At 40.3% G+C, this 21,369-nt stretch overlaps 1 protein-coding gene across 8 annotated transcripts in view; it reads right to left on the bottom strand.

Annotated features, from left to right (window-relative positions):
* The window catches only part of LOC107770334 (uncharacterized), a 30,545-nt gene extending 9,722 nt beyond the window's left edge, over window positions 1–20,823 (bottom strand). For 3 of the 8 annotated variants that reach the window (XR_012707855.1, XR_012707856.1, XM_075249959.1), the window contains exons 1-2: window positions 20,279–20,823; window positions 77–12,180 (exon numbers count right to left, since the gene is read on the bottom strand). Coding sequence is in view for 1 of the 8 variants with exons in the window: in XM_075249959.1 (XP_075106060.1) it covers window positions 2,642–3,208 (567 nt within the window). In the remaining 7 variants the exon portion in view is untranslated. Of the gene's footprint in view, window positions 1–76; window positions 12,181–14,755; window positions 15,034–19,358; window positions 19,635–20,278 lie in introns of those variants that run through there. The other 5 variants (XR_001644589.2, XR_001644588.2, XR_001644587.2 and 2 more) reach the window with 5 other exon arrangements.
* Between the last annotated feature and the right edge of the window lie 546 nt (window positions 20,824–21,369).

The raw sequence follows: 21,369 nt of genomic DNA, 5'->3' as shown, positions 1-21,369 counted from the left end.
CCCAAATTCGAATTTAAGGGATGAATTTAAGCATAAATTCGTGGAAATTAATCAAAATCGAGTAAAAATTAGTTACCCAAAACACCCAGGTGAAAATCTCTCTCAAAATCGCCAATCCTGCAATGATTGAGTTCAGAGAGTTGAAGATTTGGAGCTTAATGTCAATGTGGTCCGAGGTCCTTTTTGTGTGGACCGCAACAAAATGCACCGCGACTGCGGTGGCTTCTATTACGATCCGCACAAAAAGGATCGCGGATCGCATTGGAATCAAGCTCCAAATTTTCAACTCTCTGAACTCAATCATTGCGGACCGCTCAATATCGAGTGCGACCGCGGTGAGTCTATTGCGGTCCGCATGAAATGCTTTGCGGCTGCAATGCTTGACGTCTGAAATGAGAACCTCTCTGAACTTCTTCACTTCTGATCGCACAGAATGGAGTGCAGCCGCATTGGACCTGTTGTACTGTGCTTGGACTTGTTCTTGGTACTTGTGCATGTTCCACTCCTTTTTAAGCTGATTTTGACTAATTGTCACCTTGTTGACCAAACCATGTAAACAAGTACAACATGTAAGCCTTTGGGACTATTTTGTACACATTTTCAATCAGAACTCAAGTAAGAGGGAGTATAAAATGCACCATAATCCCTAGTTATCAACACCCCCAAACTTAAGCTTTTGCTTGTCCTTAAAAAAACAAAATAAGACTCACCCCTTAAGAGTAAATCCAAGAAAATTCGGCTGAACTAAAGTGACCTCATCTAGCATCAATTGGGACTAACAACTGCCCTTAATTCAAATGAATTATTAACAACATTCACTCTTTTAAGCACCATGTATTTAGTGCGACACAAGAGCATCAAGAGTTGACTCAACACATCAAAGAAACTCTTTCTGTTACTTTGGTCATTGTGGAACCCCAAACTCATACATCTTCAACTCTCCCTAAGCAAACCTCACCTTTAAGATTGTAGCACTCAGAACGAGGACAGTGAAAACACGCTCATCTCTCTCAAAGAAAGGTCACAAGTCCGGCTCTAAGTATCATAAGCTTACCCCTTATGTGAGTCACCACTAATGTAAGCTTCATTCAACTCAAGATCATATAGGACTTTTGTGGAGATATAGTGAAGGCTTTTGGTTCAGGTAGGAAATGTTTGGTCTAAGTAAGTTCTATCTTCCCTTTAGCACTTCATTTGCTTCATTTTGGCATACATTCACTTGACTTTTTAAGTCATTTGTTTCTTTCTTAGGGGTTAGAGAGACACACTGTCACTCTTTCTTGTTCATTTCAAACTTTTTCTCGTTTCTCAACTTTCCACATATTTCATCTTTTTATTTTTATTGAATCCCTTCATTCTTTTCTACATTGATCATTCTTTTTGTCTTTTTGTTTTTCTTTCTTTTTCATTGTCGTTCCTTTTCTTCATTTTGTACCTTTTACCACTTTGTTACATTCCTCGTCTCTCCCCCCAAACTTATGTTTTTGCTTTGTGCTAAGGAAAGATTGGGTGCCAATAGAGGGAACGGGTAAAGGCTTGTATCGTGATTTTTTTGAAAGAAAAAGGTCTAACGCTCAAAAGGGTTGACTAGGGATATTATCATTGGTAGGCTATGGAACTGTTCAAGACATCATTCGGATCAAAGAGAACCTATAATCACATCTCAAGTCAAATTACACTTAGGATTTTGCCTAGATAAACATTCAGGACAAGTTCTAGACTAATGGCTCGGGACTTAGACTTGCAATTCAAATTCTCACCATACGAGCTATGGGATTGCTAAAGAAACAGAGTCAGGGGGGCACAATAACCTTAGCTAAGATTTGAGCAACACAATGGTCCCAAAAAACCAATTGATGATTATCGGCCAACACAAGAGTCTCAAGGTCACAACTTTCACCATCCTATACACAACAATTTGTTTTTGACCATAGGATCAAAGGAAAATATATTAGGCCCAAGTGAAACTTTGCTTGAGGCACCCTTACCAACTAGCTACTAAAAAAAGCAAAAAGAAAACAGACTCAAACCCTTAAGAAGGTTGTCATGCCATCCATCATCGGGAAAAGCTACCCGGTTCACACAATTTTCACCTTTGAAAAGAACCGTGGCATTAAGAAAACCAAAAGCTTATTGCACGCAAAAACTCAAAACAAGAAGCTACAAAAATAAAATAAGAAACTATGAAAGGAAAAATACGAAAAATAAAATGAATATATACAAGAGGGGAATTAGTCGAATATACAATAGGGAGAATGAATATATACATAAGAACATAACTTTATATACAGACCAAAAGTAAAAAGTACGAAAAGCACAATAAAATGATAAAGTTATATACACACCAAAGGTAAAAAGAAAGCATAAAGAAAACATATTGTCATACATACAGTCATCCAAATAGGGCTACCCCCTCAAATGAAAGTTAGCATTGTCCTCAATGCTAACTAACCAAAATAAGCACAAAATAAGGAAGAGAGAAAAAAGAAACTCCCTATTGGCCCTCAGTCTGCATAGGGTCCTGAGTCTGGGTCTCGGGGTCCTCGGTCTGCTCGGGAGCCTATGACTGGCTCCCCGTGATCTGTGTCTCCACCGGGACCTGCGTCTGGACTGAGTCCTGGGCCTGTACTGGAATTTGGGGCTAGCTAGAGGAATCTCCTTGCAGGTCCTCCAACTCTATGACAGCATCATCATTATGGGGAATCACCCTCTTCCTCTTGGGTGGCCTCTCTGTCTCTTGCTCTGGCTGGGGCTGAGCTGCTGGAGCCGGGTCATGCAATAACAGATCCAGAGGCAAGTGATCCGCCTTCAACCTCTCTACCTCCACCCTTAGCTCCTTCACCGACTCTTTTGAAGCCCGAGACTTTCTCATTTTCTTCGCCTCCCTAGCAAGCTCCTTCAATTCCTTGCCATGAGAATCAATAGCATCTATTAGCTTCTTCTGATTGTCTAGAAGCTCCTTCAGAGTGTCCTCCACTGACTGTGGGACCTGTGGCGGAGGAGGTATTGACTGGGTTGCCACCGAAGTAGCTAGTACAGACAGCTTAGAAGTGGTTGTCTGCATCCAGTTGTTGATGTTGGAAAGGGTCTGGTTTAGGCGGTGGGCAGTCAAAGGATATACAGTGGATGAAGGAATCTCTAGAGCTGTAGAAGTGGAGGGTCCTTGGGCCATGTCTGTTGTGGCGGAAGGAGGCTGAGTAGGAGCCATTACTGCTACTAGCTCTTCAGACTGGCCAGTTGAAGTAGTGGCTTTGCCCTTAGGGTCCTTGAGGTTGTCGGGACCCTTGGTTCTGTACTAGGAGAACGGTGCCTTTGCTTTCACTTTCACATCAAATCTCCGCTTCTCCACATCAAGGTCCTCGAAATACATGGTCAGGAAATTGGGGAAGGGTAGGATCTGTCACCTTCGTTCACAACCTATGTAATAACCCTTGACATCACATTTCCGATGTTGATCGGGTACCCCGCCATGATCGATGCCACCAATACAGCCCGGTGGATAGGAAGGGAGTTGTCGTGAGTGGTGGGGTCTAGCCAGCTACAAACAAATGTCTCTCACCCCTTTGCTTCAAAGTTAAGGATCCGCCTCAGAATATTTACCCCTGTTGTCAACCATGCCGGGGTGGTACCTAGGATTGCCAAGTACTCAGCTAGCCACGGCCGGGCATCCTCCCCAAAGCTACCTTGTCTTAGTACAAGGTTTCATCTTCCTCCGAGAAGCCCAAATAATCATTTATTGTTTTGCCATCAAATTTCACTTTTAAGTTCCGCACTTTGGTCACTATTGTGCCCTTTTTTATGTGGGCAACATTCATGTAAAACTCCTTCACCAAGTGCTCATTTGCATCCTCTACATGGCCTATGAAATAGTTCCAGCCTGTTCTCTCCCTGAATTGCCTCAACACGTTGGGGTTGTGAGGCATGAGGTCCTTTGTAATGAATTTTCGCTCCAGTATTAGCTTCCCCTCAGGCCACCACTGTCTGAACTTGTGGTAGGCCACTTCACTCACGAACATGTTCTGCCAGGCCTCCGGGTTTCTGGTTCTCTCTACCCCTCCTACTTGGGGATCACCCCCTCCGACTTCTTCTCCTTCTTCTTCTACGGGCCCCTCCTCGGATAGTGAAGTTGTAAGTGAGGTGGAATATTCATTGGCATTGCCTGCAGCTGAGCCCTCAAACGACTCAAAAGATATGCGCACTGATGCTTGGGCAGTGGGAGAGACCGGAGGTGTATCCCTCAATATGTTCCTCTCCGGCCAGTCAGGAACATACTCTGGCACGGAGTCTGAGTCAGATGCCTCTCGGGAAGGCTCATACTCATTTCTTGATTGGTCAATAGCTCTGTCAGCAGCCTTTATGAGCCTTTTGGTGTTTTCGATGTTTTGCAGGGCTTGCAGGGTCAATCTAATCATTCCTTGTCCCCTACCCCGGGAGGACTCTCCTTTCCCTTTCTATTTATCACCTCTGCCTCGTGATTTCACCATGATCTACAAAGAGAATACAGTTGAACTTTGTTAGTATCAGTAGAGTCAGTGAATAATTGTAGAAAAAGTTGCAGACTGCGGACCGTACAAAATGAAGTGCGGCTGCAAAGAAGCTACTACGGACCCCACAAAATGCACTGCGGTCCGCACTGAGGTGGGGTTCAGACTACCCACTCTCTGATCAAAGGCACTGCGGACCGCAGAAAATGCACTGTGGTCCGCGTTGAGGCACCGCGGACCACACAAAATCCATTGCGACCACGGTCCTTAATTGTCAGCTTTTAAATAAATCCGACACTAAGAGAATCAAAGAAGAAAAAAAAGGCACATGAGTGGCCTCCAAAGAAGCGCCTGATTTAACGTCGCGGCACGACGCAGGTTACCATCAAATCACTTCAGATGGAGCAGTGCCATCACATGGTTGTCATCAATCTTGCCCAGGTAGTGCCTGACCATGTGCCCATTAACTCTGAAAACCTCCCCATTTTTGTTCTTCAAGTCAAGTGCACCAAACGGAGTCACAAATACCAATTCAAAATGTCCACTCCATTTCGACTTAAGCTTTCCCGGAAACAGACATAACCGAGAGTTGAACAAGAGAACCAAATCACCCACTTTGAACTCCTTGCCACGAGCATATTTATCATGAAGGTACTTCATTTTGTCCTTGTACAAGGACGAACTGGAGTAGGCATGGAATCGAAATTCATCAAGTTCATTAAGCTGCTCCACATAAAGATTTGCTGCCACATCCCATTCAAGATTCAGCTTCCTCAAAGCCCACATGGCCTTGTGCTCTAACTCAACCGGTAGATGGCAAGCTTACCCAAACACCAACCGACACGGAGACATATCAATCGAAGTCTTGTAAGCAGTCCTATAAACCCATAGAGCATCATCCAACTTCTCTGACCAATCGGTCCTATTTGCATTGACCGTCTTTGACAATATACTCTTGATTTCCATGTTTGAGACTTCAACTTGGTCACTCACTTGAGGATGATAAGGAGTAGAAATTTTGTGATTGACACCATAATTTTTAAGTAAAGTGTCAAAGGCTCTATTACAAAAATGAGACCCCCCATCACTTATGATTGCACAAGGACTGCCAAACCTTGTAAAAATGTTCTTCTTGAGAAACGCAACAACACTTTGGGCCTCATTGTTGGGTAAAGCCATGGTTTCAACCCACTTTGAAGCATAGTCAACCGCCACAATGATGTATGTGTTCCCACACGAGCTAACAAACGGGACCATTAAATCAATGTCCCATACATAAAAAATATCAACTTCAAGAATGGTATTGAGAGGCATCTTATCTTTCTTCGAAATTCCACCCGCTCTTTGATATTCGTCACACCTCTTCACAAGTTCACTTGCATCTTGTACAAAGTTGGCCAATAAAACCCACAACTAAGAACTTTGGAAGTCGTCCTCACCCCACCATGATGGCCACCACAGGGAGAGGAATGGCAAGCCTCTAAGATACTCAATTGCTCCTCCTCCGGGACACACCTTCGGATCACACCATCATGTAGATCTTGAACAAGTATGACTTATCCCAATAGAAGTCCAAACTATCTCGTTTGAGCTTCTTCCTTTGGTTAGAAGAGAGCTCACATGGGATTATACCAGTCACAAGGAAATTAGCAACGTCCGCAAACCATGACATACCATTCACCGACACAGAAAGGAGTTGCTCATAAATGAATCATTGATCTTTAGGCCATCAAGAGGCCTCCCTCCTCCTCCAAGCGGGACAAGTGGTCCGCCACTTGGTTTTCACTACCCTTCCGGTCCACAATCTCCAAATCAAACTCTTGAAGTAACAAGACCCATCGCATCAGTCTAGTTTTGGAATCCTTATTCGTCCTCAAGTACCGGAGTGCGGCATGATCAGTATGGACTATGACCTTGGCACCATGAGATACGGTCAAAATTTCTCCATCGCGAACACAATAGCCAAAAGCTCTTTCTCGATCACCGTGTAGTTCACTTAAGCATCATTCATTGTCTTGCTCGCATAGTACACCGGATGAAACATTTTGTTCACTCGTTGACCCAAAACCGCCCCAACGCAACATCGCTCGCATCACACATGAGCTCAAAACGCAAGCTCCAATTAGGTGCGGTAATAATAGGAGTGGTGGTCAACTTGTGCTTGAGAAGTTCAAAGGCTTGCATACATCTCTCATCGGACACAAACTTGACATCTTTTTTTAATAACTTGCATAAGGGATTCACTACCTTCGAAAAGTCTTTGATAAATCTCCGGTAGAAACCCACATGCCCAAGAAAACTTCTAACTCCCTTGACAAAGGTAGGGGAGGAAGCCTTGAAATCACATCGATTTTTGTTTTGTCCACTTCTATACCATGTTTTGAAATTTTATGCCCAAGAACTATGCCCCCCTCAACCATGAAGTGGCATTTCTCCCAATTAAGAACAAGATTGGTTTCTTCACAACGGGCCAACACTCTATCAAGATTTTTCTATGAATACCTCCAAAATATCTTCCACTATATCGGTGAAAATGGCTATCATACACCGCTGAAATATAGCCGGTGCATTACACAACCCAAAAGGCATCCGGGTGGAGGGTATGCATAGAATACCGCTTGAGTTCTGATTGAAAATGTGTACCAAATAGTCCCTAGTTATCAAGTGCGAACAGTAGTGCGATAACCTAATAAAGCAAAAGGCAACTTTTCATGTCATTGCCTAGAACCTTGCATCATCTTGCGAAGTATCTTCTTTATGTTCTTGTTAGCTGCCTCAACAGCTCTATTTGCCTTGGGGCGATACGGAGTGGAATTTCAATGCATAATCTTGAACTGTTGGCATACCCCTTTCATCAAATGGCTGTTGAGATTAGCAGCACTATTTGTAATGATTACCTTGGGGATTCTGAACCGACAAATGAGATTTGAATGGATAAAATCCACCACTGCCTTCTTGGTCACATATTTGGAAGTTACAGCTTCGACCCACTTGGTGAAATAATCGATGGCCACCAGAATAAAACTGTGCCCGTTCGATGTTGCTGACTCAATTGGTCCAATGACATCCATGCCCCAAGCAACAAAGGGCCAAGGTGCAGACATTGTGTGCAACTCAGATGGCGGAGAATGAATTAGATCATCGTGCACCTGGAATTGATGACATTTGCGTACAAAGCTGATGCAATCTCGTTCCATGGTGAGCCAATAATAAGCTGATCGAAGAATTTTCTTTGCCAAAACATATCCGCTCATATGCGGCCCGCAAACTCCGGAATGCACTTCGACCATGATGGTCGAAGCTTATTTAGCATTTATGCACCTCAGCAGTCCAAGATCTGGAGTTCTTTTGTACAAGACTCCCCTGCTCAAGAAAAATCCACTAACCAAGCGTCGAATCGTTCTCTTTTGATCACATGTGGCCTGTACCGGATATACCCCCGATTTGATGTACTCCCTGATATCGTGGAGCCAAGGTTCACCATCAAGTTCCTCCTCAACCATATTACAATAAGCATGTTGATCACGAACTTAAATATGCAAAGGGTCGACATAACCCTTATCCGGGTGGTGTAACATTGACGCAGAGTAGCCAAGGCGTCGGAAACCTCATTATGGATCCTAGAAATACGCCTGAACTCTACTAATCTGAATCGTAGACAAAGATCATGCAGACATTGTCGATACGGTATGAGCTTTAAATCTCGAGTCTCCCATTCTCCCTGAATCTGGTGCACTATTAGATCTGAATCTCCCAAAACCAATACTTCCTAAACTCCCATGTCTACAGCTAACCTCAAACCCAGAATGCATGCCTCGTACCCAGCCATGTTGTTGGTGCAATAGAAACGAAGTTGGGCTGTAACAGGGTAGTGATGCCCTGTTTCAGAAATGAGCACAGCCCTTATTCCGACACCTTTTATGTTAGCGGCTCCATCAAAGAAAAGTTTCCAACCTGGCTTTTCATCCTGCTCAACCTTGTCGATATGCATCACCTCTTCATCAGGAAATTAAGTCCTCAATGGCTCATACTCTTCGTCCACCGGGTTCTCTGTCAAGTGATTGGCCAGGCTTGGGCTTTCATCGCGATCCGAGTCACATAGATGATGTCAAACTCTATGAGCAAAATCTACCACTTTGCAAGTTTTCCTGTGGGCATAGGCTTTTGAAAGATATACTTTAGAGCATCCATGCAAGAAATGAGATAAGTAGTGTAGGACGACAGATAATGCTTTAACTTTTGTGCCACCCAAATCAGGGCGCAACATGTCCTTTCAAGGAGAGTATACTTGACCTCGTAGGATGTGAACTTCTTGCTGAGATAATAAATGGCTTTCTCCTTCTTGCCAGTGATGTCGTGTTGACCCAACACACAATCGAATGAATTATCCAGGACTGTCAAGTAGAGAATTAAAGGTCTCCCGGGATCCGGCGGGACCAACACATGTGGGTTTGACAAGTACCCCTTAATCTTATCAAATGCCTTCTGTCAGTCATCAATCCATTTGACCGCGGCATCCTTCTTCAGAAACTTAAAGATGGGCTCACAAGTTGTTGTGAGTTAAGCAATAAACCTGTTGTCACACCTCATTTTTACCACCCGAAAGGATATTAAAGGGAGTTTTTCCAATTAAAATGATATTATTCGACATGGGATTATTTTATTTAATTTTAGAGTTGCCACTTGGGATAATATATTATGGTGTCCCAAGTCACCGATTTATTTTAAATCCCAAATCGAGGAAAATCGACTTTATTTAAAAGTCTGCGAAACCAGAAATTCTAGATAAGGAATTCTGTTAACCCGGGAGAAGGTGTCAGGCATTCTCGGGTTCCGTGGTTCGAGCACGACCGCTTAAACTATTAAAATTGGCTTAATTATCTGATTTACTACATGTTATAAACCTAGTCTGCATTTTTAAACTTTTAAAACCGCTTTTAATTATTTTATGGAATTATTCTGGAACAAGTTACGATTGTCATACACTTGTTTGTTTTACACATTGCGAATCATGTCACGGGAACCGTACCCACGATCTACAACATGTATAATTTATTAACGTTATTAGAAGTTGTGGCCGGGTCACATAAATGTTCCCTACATATTTGAAATTTAGGTATCACAACTACGTCACGGGAACTGTACTCGTAGCTATAATGATTTTATTATAAACGCACCTAAAGCAAACTACGATGTTCAAAGTGTTTTCTACACTAGTTATTATTAATGTGAGGGTCATGGGTTATGAATTTTATTTGTGTATGGCACGCCTCAATATATTTCAAAAGATTTTACTCAACTAAAGCAAACTACGGATGTATGAGTTATTTTCCTAAACTACTTTAAGATTATTTGTGAAAGGCTTATGATTTACGGAAATTAGAATTGTTTCATGGTTGTGGCCTAGTTGAAGTTTTGTAATTCTGTTGGTGATTAAAAAAATTTAGTACCATAGAAAGTTGTCTGCTCCTTTTTTTCATAGGAAAGGCTCTCGCTGCAAAGAAATGCTTCACTGTTCGTTGCCAATTTGTTAATTTCTATTATGATTTATATATCTTTGACTAATTATCCTAGGTCATAAAAAGATATTCCCATAAGGAAAATCTAATGACCACATTTAGTGCCAAAACAACGTATTATACAGTATCAGAATCCCATAGACAATCTATTCATTACAACATATAACCAAAACATTATCATCATATCCTATCCTCCACCATATACAATTATCACGTGTCACCTAATTTTTAACCAACCAAACATTAAAAATAACATAGAAAATATTTCCTAAACTAAAATATGAAAACATTTTCCACATAGCTATAACAAGGCATTTTCAAGTGTTTAGGTGCATAATCATCACGAATTTCATAAGATATCACCATCCAAACAACCATTACATCATTTGAAATTAGAAATCATACCTTGGACCTAAATCCAAAAGACCAAGTCAAGGCTTAATTCTAGTGGCCTCAGCAGCAAAACCAGCAACAGCAAAGAAAAGCTCTCAAATAAAGATGAAATCACAAAAAAACTTCAAAGCCTAAGGCTCAGCGAAGTCAGCCATAGAATCGGCAGAAAATAGCAATAATCCCAACGAAAAATCAACTTGAAAATCCAGAAATTATCAAACCTTATCAACAAAACCTGAACTAGAGACGTAGCCGTGAACCTCAACGAGCTCTTGAGCTCAACTTTGGAACGGTTGTTTTTGAGCGAAGAAGAGGCTCTGTTTCTGTATTTTTCAGTTGGTTTGGAGATTATTCAACAGCTTTTAATGGTGGTTCTTTTGTTTTTGAAATCAAAAAGAGGGGTCATTGAGCAGCAGCTCTCTTCTTTTGTTCAAGGAGAAGGTCTCATCCTTCTTTTGGTTTTAGCTGCTCGTTCTTGTCTCTAAGGGGGGGATTCGATTTTGAAAGCTATGGAGAAGGAGAAGAGGGAAAATAAGCTACTAGGTGAGCATCTAAAGAGGAGCTACGGCGAGGATTTCTGATGAAAGTAGTGGTGGTAGCGCCGTTGCTGAAGGGAATTAGGGAAGGTCTCTGATCTTTGTTTTTTTTTTGGGGGGAATAAACGGCGCTAGGTTGGGGTCTAAGGATCTGATGGTTTGTTCTAGGTCTAAGATCTGATCTCTATTTGTCTTAGGTCTAGGTTTTTATTAAAGGGTAGATCTGATGGTTTTTATCCGAAATTAGACCTAAAAATAGCTTAATTCCCCCTTTTCTTTCTTTGTTTTCTTTTTTTTCTTTTCTTTAATTTTAAAAATCCTAATTAAATTAATTAATTCCTAAATTAATCTATTTTGTAGAAATTAAAATTCTTTATTTATTTTTAACATTAAAACAACTAATTAACTTATGCTAATTTTAAAGGCTAAAATCTAAATATGTAAGAATGACCATTTTTATGATTTTTGCTTAATAAAATTAATTTCTACATGCAAATTGAACCTAAAATGGCATGAAATTAAAACGTGACAATACTAAATAAAGAAAAACTCTTAAAAATCAATTAAAATTATTTTGGTCTATTTTTAGGAGTTATTTCCATTCAGGGCAAAAATTAGGTGCTTACAGCTACCCCTCTTTGCTTTGAAACATGAAGAATTTTCGGGCAAAGATAAAGTGAGCACCTACGAGCAATTTTTGCCCGTTTGAAACTCCATTTGGAAGCATTTTGAAAAAGTTTGACCAAACCTTGCTTAGGAGATTGCCTACATATCCTTGGCTATAAAGGAATCAGGTCGGTGTAGTTCTGAAAGTTTTGGTAGTTAGGACTACCGAGAAACTGTGATTTCACTGTTGTTGATGTTGTTTCTTCTTGTTGAGCTCCTTATTACACCAAAATGAAAGATGAAAAACTAAACTAGCTACGCCTATCAACCATGAGTTACAAAATTCTTATCTATAAACCTTCTAAAGATTGATCTTGAGTCTTGGCTGGTTCTTCCTGCAAACTCTGATCTGAATATTGATGCTCGTTAGCTACAGGTGTTGGTTCATTCCTTTTTCAAATTCTCGGATCAAAGCGGGACATGCAAAGCTTGTGACTTCAATTATGTCTTGAGCAGTCCACATTTTTATCCGCTTCTGCACTTAGAGCTCAACTTCTTTTCTGGTTTTTCTTTTCTTTTCTTTTATTTGGATTGAGACTTCTTCTTTTGGTCATCTCAAACCTCGTGCCTTATGGTAAAAACCTGTTCAGGGATCAAAATAAACAAACGAATGAAATTTTCTGCCCCAGTTTTCACTAGGAAAATTTCGTGAGTTATTGTAACAAAAAATCTAAACTACTTCTTTATTGAAAGCAATAAAATCAGGATTGTGTATCCTTGGGAGAAAAGAGATTAGGGAGTGGAGCCATTTATCTAAAATAAAATCAAATGGGGATCAGAGGCCCTAAGTTGGAAAGATTACCAGGTTATGCTGGCATAAACTAAGGAATGGGACCTTGTGCCGGAAAAGATTACCAGGTTATGTTGGCAAAGCTAGGGAGTGGGACCCTATGTTGGAAAAGATTACCAGGTTATGCTGGCATCAGCTAGGGAATAGAACCCTATGTTGGAAAAAATTACCAGGTTATGCTGGAAAAATCATCGGGTTATGCCGGAAAAGTCTCGGGTTATGCTGGGAAAGTCATCGGGTTATGCCAGAAAGGTCCTCGGGTTATGTCGGGGAAGTCATCGGGTTATGCCGGAAAGGTCTTCGGGTTATGCCGGGGAAGTCAGCGGGTTATGCTAGAAAGGTCATTGGGTTATGCCAGGGAAGTCATCGGGTTATGCCGGGGAAGTCATCGGGTTGTGCCGGAAAGGTCCTCGGGTTATGCCGGGGAAGTCATCGGGTTGTGCCGGAAAGGTCCTCGGGTTATGTCGGGGAAGGTCATCGGGTTATGCCGGAAAGGTCCTCGGGTTATGCCGGGGAAGTCATCGGATTATGCCGGAATCAACTAGGGAGTGGGACCCTATGTTGGAAAAGATTCCCATGTTATGCTGGCATCAGCTAGAGAGTGGGACCCTATGTTGGAAAAGATTATCAGGTTATGTTGGCATCAGCTAGGGAGTGGGACCCTATGTTGGAAAAGACGTAACGAGAGATTAGAGACCCTATGCTACCATGATTTTGAATTTTTCTTCTTCTTTCTTTTCATTTCATTTTTTTTAATTTAAGAAAATGAATAAAATGCAAGAAAGAATTTGGATAAGACTTCCCTTTTGGATTGATTATTGCTGTAGAGCTGTTTCTAGCCCTTGCACAGTTTCTTTTTGATTGCACCTACTTCTTGCAAGGTGCTTTGGATTGCACATGTTTCTTGTTCTCAAACAAAGAACAGTTGTTAGTTTGAAATGATGGTTGTTTTCGTGGCCTTGATTGTTTCAATCACTTAATCTCAGCCCGGCTTCTTTGATGAAGATCTCAACTGCAACTGTTTGTTCCCTGAGGACCGATTTTATTTCAAGCCCTAGAGAACCTCTGGCTTTTCCAGACTTTGCCATGACGGTTGGTCGGTGGAACTCAACCTTTTCAACTTATTTTCCCTTCGTAGGCCTTTCCCTTCTGACTTCTTTTTCTTTCTTTTTTTCTTTTTTTTTCTTTTTTTTAGCTTCGGGGCATTGGGGAACTTTTGGCTCCTCAAACTTTGCTACAACGGCTAGTCGCGTGGGACTTAACCTTTTCCAACTTTGTTTCGCCTTCATAGGCCTTTCATTTCTGGATTCTTTCTTCCAACTTCAATTTCATAGCATTTGGACTGGATGTCTGATCTGTGTAAACCGTCCGATTCTCAAAAATTCATCACAACTTTTGCCTTAAAATCGTTAAACCTTGCCAAGACTCTGTCGATGTCAGTGGTTGTTAGGATCCTTTTTCGATCAGGGGTGCCCCTTGCGGGTTTTCACCGGCTGACCTCTCTCATGTCTCTTCTCACCATCACCTTGTAGCACTCTTTGTGAGTTTTCACTAACAAGACTCTTATTTTCTAAGTAGATGCGTTCTCCGATCATTGAACATTCTCACCGATTGATCGGAAGGACTTGAAAGGACTTGGGTAAAAATGATTTGGACTGAATTACAACTTTGGAACCATTCAGGAGGGATCATCGCCGAACTATTATAACATTTGCCCCAGTTTCACTTTTGGGGGGAATTTGGATTTTTGTTTTGGTGTGACTGAACCTCCAATGAGAGGCTGCCTACGTATCATTTCGGAATCAAGTCGAACGTAGTTCAGAGAACTTTATTTTTTGATTTTGTTTTGTTTTTCTTTTTGCTTTGTTTTCTCTTTCTTTTTCCTTTCCTTTTTCCTCTCTTGTTCATCTTTTTTTTATTTCATTTTCTTTGTCTTTTCTTTGTCTTTTGGTGTGACTGAACCTCCAATGAGAGGTTGCCTACGTATCATTTCGGAATCAAGTCGAACGTAGTTCAGAGAACTTTATTTTTTGATTTTGTTTTGTTTTTCTTTTTGCTTTGTTTTCTCTTTCTTTTTCCTTTCCTTTTTCCTCTCTTGTTCATCTTTTTTTTATTTCATTTTCTTTGTCTTTTCTTCCCCCCACCCCCCACCCCCTTTTTCTTCTCTTTTTTCATTTTTCATTTCATTCTTTTTTTTTAGTTTTTTTTTGTTTGTAACACTTTCAAGTTCCAAAAAGGGTAATCGAAGAAGAGTAACCGGCTCAAATGGTTTACAAAAGGGTTAATGGTATTTGGGTAGCGAGAATGAAAGTCTTCGTCATCCCAACCGGAGAATATTAATAATGTATGGAGGATCAAACATAGTACCTTTTGGCTGCATTTGCATTGACAATTGTTTCAGGATATTTCCTTCGATATTTTCCAGGTGCAACGCTCTCTTTGGCAGTACCCTTGTTACCATGTATGGATCTTTCCAATCTGGAGCCAATTTTTCTTAGTTGTTCCAACTCTTTGTTTTATTTCCTTAAACTTATCTTCATTGCAATCTAATTCTTGATTCATTATTTCAAAGTCAGACAACATTTTAGGATCTGAGCATGAAGTCCGCAAGCATGTCATGTTATTGAAATCTGCATTTAAAAGAACTAAAAAGAGAATAAGAAAAAATGACAAGATTAAGAAAAGAGATATTCCTGGACAATGAAATATTAATATCATTTGATTTTTTGATTTTTTTTTTATGATGATTTTTTTTAATTCAAAGATAGATGGGTTTACATCAGAAAGTAATACATTAAAGTAGAACATCCGGATCACACCCTAAGATAATCCGAACGCATAAAGGATAATAAGATTGGCTACCAAGACTCCCGTCTAATGGGGAACTTTCAGGCTTGGCGACCATCTTTTGACTTTTCTTCTATTTCGGCAATGGCTGTAATAGCCTTCAGTGCCAGATCAAATTCCTCATCTTCACAAATCATTCCGACTATTGGCCTAGTGTTGTGAGCAGGCAACAGATTGTTCATCACATCAGGAGCTTCTTCATCCCAAAAAACAATTCTTTCAGCTTCAATCAAATCTTCAACTGCCTTTTTGAGGGTCAACGGTCATCTGTACCATGTCCCACTGCTCCATAGTGGTATTCACATCTAGCATCAGCTCGGTGCGACTGGGACTCGGGGTTCGGCCGGTACGGGGCCACTGGCTGCAATAGATTTAGCCTGATTAGCCTTTCGAACAAGCTTGAATACGATTCACCAATAGGGGTGAACTGATTCTTTCTAAAAGGCTCTCTTGGGCGAGGATTGTACTAGGGAACATTTGGTTGGGATTATATGTAGCTTGGTAAGGATGGGTATTTATGGGAGGTGGAGCTCGGTTTTAAGTATGATGTTGTGGCCGCGTGTAAGGTTGTGCATTCATTACCGCATAAGGAGGTGGTGCCACGGCATAAGCAACATCTTGAAAGGGATAATAATGTTGAGGGACCTCAGGAAGCATATATGATAGGCTGAATGACATGTGGGTCACCCTCGAGCTGGAAGCCATCATGGCTCCTTCTTCTCTCCCGTTTCCATTTCAGCATTGTTAGACAAATATGTTGATGTTTTTGAAGAACCTAAAGGACTGCCCCCACCTAGGGACTGTGATCATGCCATCTCTTTAATTCCAGAAGCACAATCCTTCAGCTTGAGGCCCTATAGATATTCCTATGATCAGAAGAATGCTATTGAACAAATGGTTGGGGATATGCTACAAGCTCAGATAGTGGTACCTAGTCAGTCTACTTTTGCATCACCTGCATTGCTAGTAAAGAAGTAGGATTCCTCTTGGAGACTATGTGTGGATTTCAGAAGATTAAACTCTTTAACAATCAAGAATAAGTACCATATTCCTTTGGTAAAGGACTTGTTAGACGAGTTGAAAGGAGCCAAAGTTTTCTCTAAGATAGACCATAGGTCTGGCTATCATCAAGTGAGAATGAAGTCTAGAGATGAGCACAAGACTGCTTTTCGAACACATCATGGACTATGGCAATTCAGGGTTATGCCATTTGGCTTAACAAATGCACCAGCCACCTTTCAATCCTTGATGCATCAAGTTTTTTGGGCCTATCTAAGGAGGTTTATCTTAATCTTTTTTGATGATATACTGGACTACAGTTTATCATTGGATGAACACTTGCAGATTGTCTTAGACTTATTGGGGCAACATGAATTGTTTGCTAAGAGATCTAAATGTGACTTTGCCCAGCCAAAAGTAGAGCACCTTGGTCACATTATCAATGGTGAAGGTGTCAGTACAGATCCAAGCAAAATTTCAGCAATGGTTACTTGTCCCCTACCTACAAATATCAAAGAGTTAAGAGGATTCCTCAGCCTCACTAGTTATTATAGAAGGTTTATTAAGGATTATGCTACACTTAGTAAACCTTTGACTACATTGTTGAAGAAAAGGGGTTTCCACTAGAACAATGAAGCTACTGAAGCTTTTAAGGCACTCGAAGGCAATGACTAATGTCCCAGTTTTAGCCCTACCTAATTTTAGCAAACCATTTGTAGTGGAAGTGGATGCTTGTGGAACAAGTGTGGGAGCTGTTCTTATGCAAGATAGAAGGCCCATTGCCTTTCTTAGTCAGGAACTAAGCCTAAAGCATCAAGGTCTCTCAACATACGAGAATGAGTTGATTGCCATATTACATGCTGTCAACAAATGGAGACATTGCTTGATCCCTAGTCATTTCATTATAATGACCGATCATTTTAGCCTTAAGTTTCTCCAAGAACAAAAAATCACCACTGTCTTGCAGCATAAAGGCTTGACCAAGTTGATGGGGTTAAGTTTTGAGATCCATTACAAGAAAGGAATTGGTAATTCAGTAGCAGATGCCCTCTCGAGGAGGCAAATGTTAACAGAAGTTGTTGTTGCTTGTCAAATGTTAATACAATTGCAACCAAAATGGATGGAGGAGATCAAGAATAGTTATGAAGGGGATGAGGAAGTAACGAAGATAGTCTGTGCTCCTACAGTTGATCCTACAGCTTCAACTGAAGTAACACTGCAGCAAGGCATCTTTAGATTGAAAGGGAAGGTCTGGGTCGGTAAGCAAGGAAATTTGAGATAGCAATTGGTACAACATGTGCATTCTTCCAATTTGGGAGGTCACTCTGGCATCACTGCTACCCTCCATAGAGTTAAATTTGTGTTTTATTGGCCCTCAATACTGGAAGATGTTAAAAAGGTGGTCAAGAACGGTGCAATATGTCAAAGGTGTAAGAATGAACAGGTAGCATATCTGGGTCTATTTCAACCTCTACCTATACCCTCCTGACCTTGGGAATACATATCGATGGATTTCATTGAAGGTTTAGCCAAGTCAAGAGGGAAAGATACAATTATGGTTGTGGTTGATAGGTATAGCAAATATGCCCATTTCTTAACTTTAGCTCATCATTTTACTGCAGTAAAGTTAGCTTCATTATTTCTAGATCGAGTCTATAAGTTGCATGGCTTACCTAGTAGCATAGTTTCTGATAAAGACAAAGTCTTTCTCAGTATCTTCTGGAAGGAGCTCTTCAATTTGTTGCAAACTAAGTTAGTTTACAGCTCAACCTATCACCCACAAACAGATGGGCAGACTGAGAGAGTAAACAGGTGCTTGGAAAATTATTTAAGGTGTATGACCAGCCATAAACCAGTGGAATGGAGCAAATGGATATCTTTAGCTGAGTTTTGGTATAATTCTAATTACCACTCAGCTACTCAAATGACCCCTTTCAAAGTTGTATATGTATATGATCCTCCTCAGTTGTCTTTTGAATTGATTTTACAATCCAAAATAGCTGTTGTAGATCAAATAATTAAAGAAAGACAATTGATGGCAAGGTTACTGAAAGAGAACCTAAAAAGAGCTCAAAGCAGAATGAAGTTTTATGCAGACAAGAACAGAACAGAAAGGGAGTTTATGGTTGGAGATTGGGTGTTCATCAAATTACAACCTTATAGGCAAACCTCAATTGTTATAAGGAAGAGTCTGAAGCTAGTGGCCAAATTTTATGGTCCTTATCAAATCATTAAGAAGATCAGTCTAGTAGCTTATAAGTTACAATTACTTCCTTCATCCAAGATACACTCAGTTTTCACATTTCTCAGTTGAAGAAAAGGGTGGGGCATAGATTAGATTCCTTCCATTGAGCCCCCTATATGTTCTCGTGATGGACAGCCTCTAGTGGAACCAATTGCAATTCTGGACAGGCGTATGGTGAAGAAACGAAACGCAGCTACCACTCAGGTTCTTGTGCAATGGCCAAATCTATTATAATGGGAGGACTAAAACTTCATCAAATTCCAGTTTCCCCAATTTGAACCTTGAGGACAAGGTTCTCAAGGGAGGATGGCATGTAACGAGTGAAGATGATATTAGAAATGTTAGTTATTGAGTTGTTTAATTAGAGATTAGAGGTTTTACACTTTTTCCAGTATTTTATGTCCATTAGGTCCATCCAAGTTTCTGTATGTTCTCTATAGTCTAGGACACGTGTTAGCAGTATTTGCATTCTTAGCTGTATTTGTACAAGCTGTAACAGAGTGGGAGATTATGCTAAATGAATATTCTCTTTTCCTCTTTTCTCTGCTTCTCTCTCTCTTGCACTCTATTTTCTTCTCTTTCCTTTCCAATACTCTGTTCTTTCCCGAATCTTTCACCATTGTTGAGCTTAGTGAGCTTAACATTTGTTACATCAAGCTAAATATATGAGTTCTGTTAACACTCTAGTCACAAATTTAATTTCAAAGCAACCGGTTATTATTAATTAGATCTACAACATATTTTAGGTATTAACTATATCAAACATTTCAACTAAGTTTATAAACAACAGATTCTATCAAACACAGCAAACGAACTTTAGAAGAAACAACCAGCATTTCATTATAGATCCAGGAGAAAACAAAAATTTGAGATGTGTACCTAGACTTGACACAAGCTGAATAAGCCAAATAAAGTCAAAGAATTGAAGAACGAAGCTTAGCAAACCCCAAGAAAAAAAAAGTAGAAAACCAGCTTCCAATGCAGAAGATAATATAGAATCCTCTTCAAAATCTGCTTTCAGGTGTTTCTCTGTGTGTGACTAGTGAAAATCAGTAAAGGTGAAGGAATGTGTGAGAATTCTGCAGAGGATCAGAACTGTGTGAGTGAAGGAATGTGTGTCCTTATATAGAATGTGAGGGTGTGTTATATGAGAGAAAAATCTGAGGGAATAATCTAGGAATGTGCCAGCCCTAAAAAATAGGAAAAATGCATCTTTTTAACTGATTTGGATAGTTGTCCCTTTCCAATTATTCTTTCCTTTCTTCTTAATCCTTTTGCTTTCTGTATTTACCTGCTTCACCCTAAATCCTGTATTTTCCTATTGCAAAGTGACCCCTCTTCTCTATTCTAGAAGCTTTCCCAGCAGCAACAGAAAAGATTCCTCTAAGTTTTATCTCCCAAATGCCCCCAGAAGTTCAATTTTTACTCTAACCAGTCCTTCAAACTCTTTTAAACTCCTCTTTTACCCCTGTAACTCACAGCTCAATTGAGTTTAAACCGAATAGTTTCAGTTAGCAAGTCTTAAATCAATGAATGTCTCATAGTCAATGCAAATGGAACAATAACACGGAGATTTAACTTGAAATCACAAATGACTATTATATGAGCAACTAGAAAACAAACAATTCACAGTAATCAATCAACCTATAGCAATATTAACTACTAGAACAAATGGTTCCAATATGAAATCCTAGACCGATTAGTTATGAAATGAAACTGAGATGACTAAACCTATCTGAAAACCAACATAGAAAAATAAGCATGAAAACAAATCGACAGCAAAATAAGGAGATACACACCTATCCGGGGTTCAAAATAATGCGGCCAAATGAATTCCGGCGAGACGGAGGGATTGTTACACGAGCACTAGCCGGAATCTCTTCAGGGGCCAATGCTTCATGTTAAAATACATCTTGCCAGTCGAAGGAATAGATATCAGATGACTCGAGGTGCTTTGGGCCGGTTCGGGGCGATTTGGCCATCTTCTAGCAGTCGTGAAAGGACTGGAACCACCCCTCCAATTGAAGATTCAAGCCAATGGCTACTGATTGGGATCGATTTCAACACCAAACAGGCCTGGGATTTAAGCAACAGACGAAGAGAAAGGATTTTGGTACTTTGGCCAATCTTAGATCTACTAATAGTGGAATTCCGTTGGATTTTTGAGAAAATGAATGATAGATGGAACGAGGACGGGCTGGGGACTGTAGGGTGAAGAAATGGGGTCTTTTGGTGATTACCCGCCACCGTGAGGCAATTTTTGGCGGCGGAAATGACGAGGGGTGAGAGAGGTGAGAAAGAGGTGTCTGTGAGGGGGTCTCTTCAAACAATTTTGTGTAATGGGCAGGTGAGTTCGGGTCCGTTAGATCTGGGGGTAATCAACGGTTGGGAATGTTTTGGGCAAAAACAGGGTCGTTTGAGTGGTCTTGCGGGTCAGAAGGATATGGACCGAGCATGGAAGGGATTGGGGCGTAAGGTTGTGGACTGGGGTGCTAAAAATCTGGCCCAGATTCGTTTTGAAAAAACTCTAACAACCCTTTTCTCTTTCTTTTCAGTTATTGACAATTGATTTTCAAATTGTAGCCAATTTATTCATTACTCCAAATTAATCCTGTTTTTTGCAAAATTAACCTATTAACTGTTTTCTAACAATTAACTAATTATTTAACTAAAAGTGCATGTAAATTGACTAATATATTTTAATTTTATGTATTTTTTAGAAATGCAACTAACATGTGATTAAAATCTAAAAACGTAAAGAGTAAAACATAGAATTTTTTTTTTGTCAGATTTTATACTTTAAAATGTCACTAAATATGCTAAAAATTCATATAAATGCCAAAACAAATAAAAATAAAAAATAAAGAAAATTCCTAAAATTCCGTAAAGA

This window comes from Nicotiana tabacum, chromosome 3, assembly GCF_000715075.1.
Source record: "Nicotiana tabacum cultivar K326 chromosome 3, ASM71507v2, whole genome shotgun sequence".
NCBI lineage: Eukaryota > Viridiplantae > Streptophyta > Magnoliopsida > Solanales > Solanaceae > Nicotiana > Nicotiana tabacum.
This window is presented reverse-complemented; position numbering and strand designations above follow the sequence as displayed.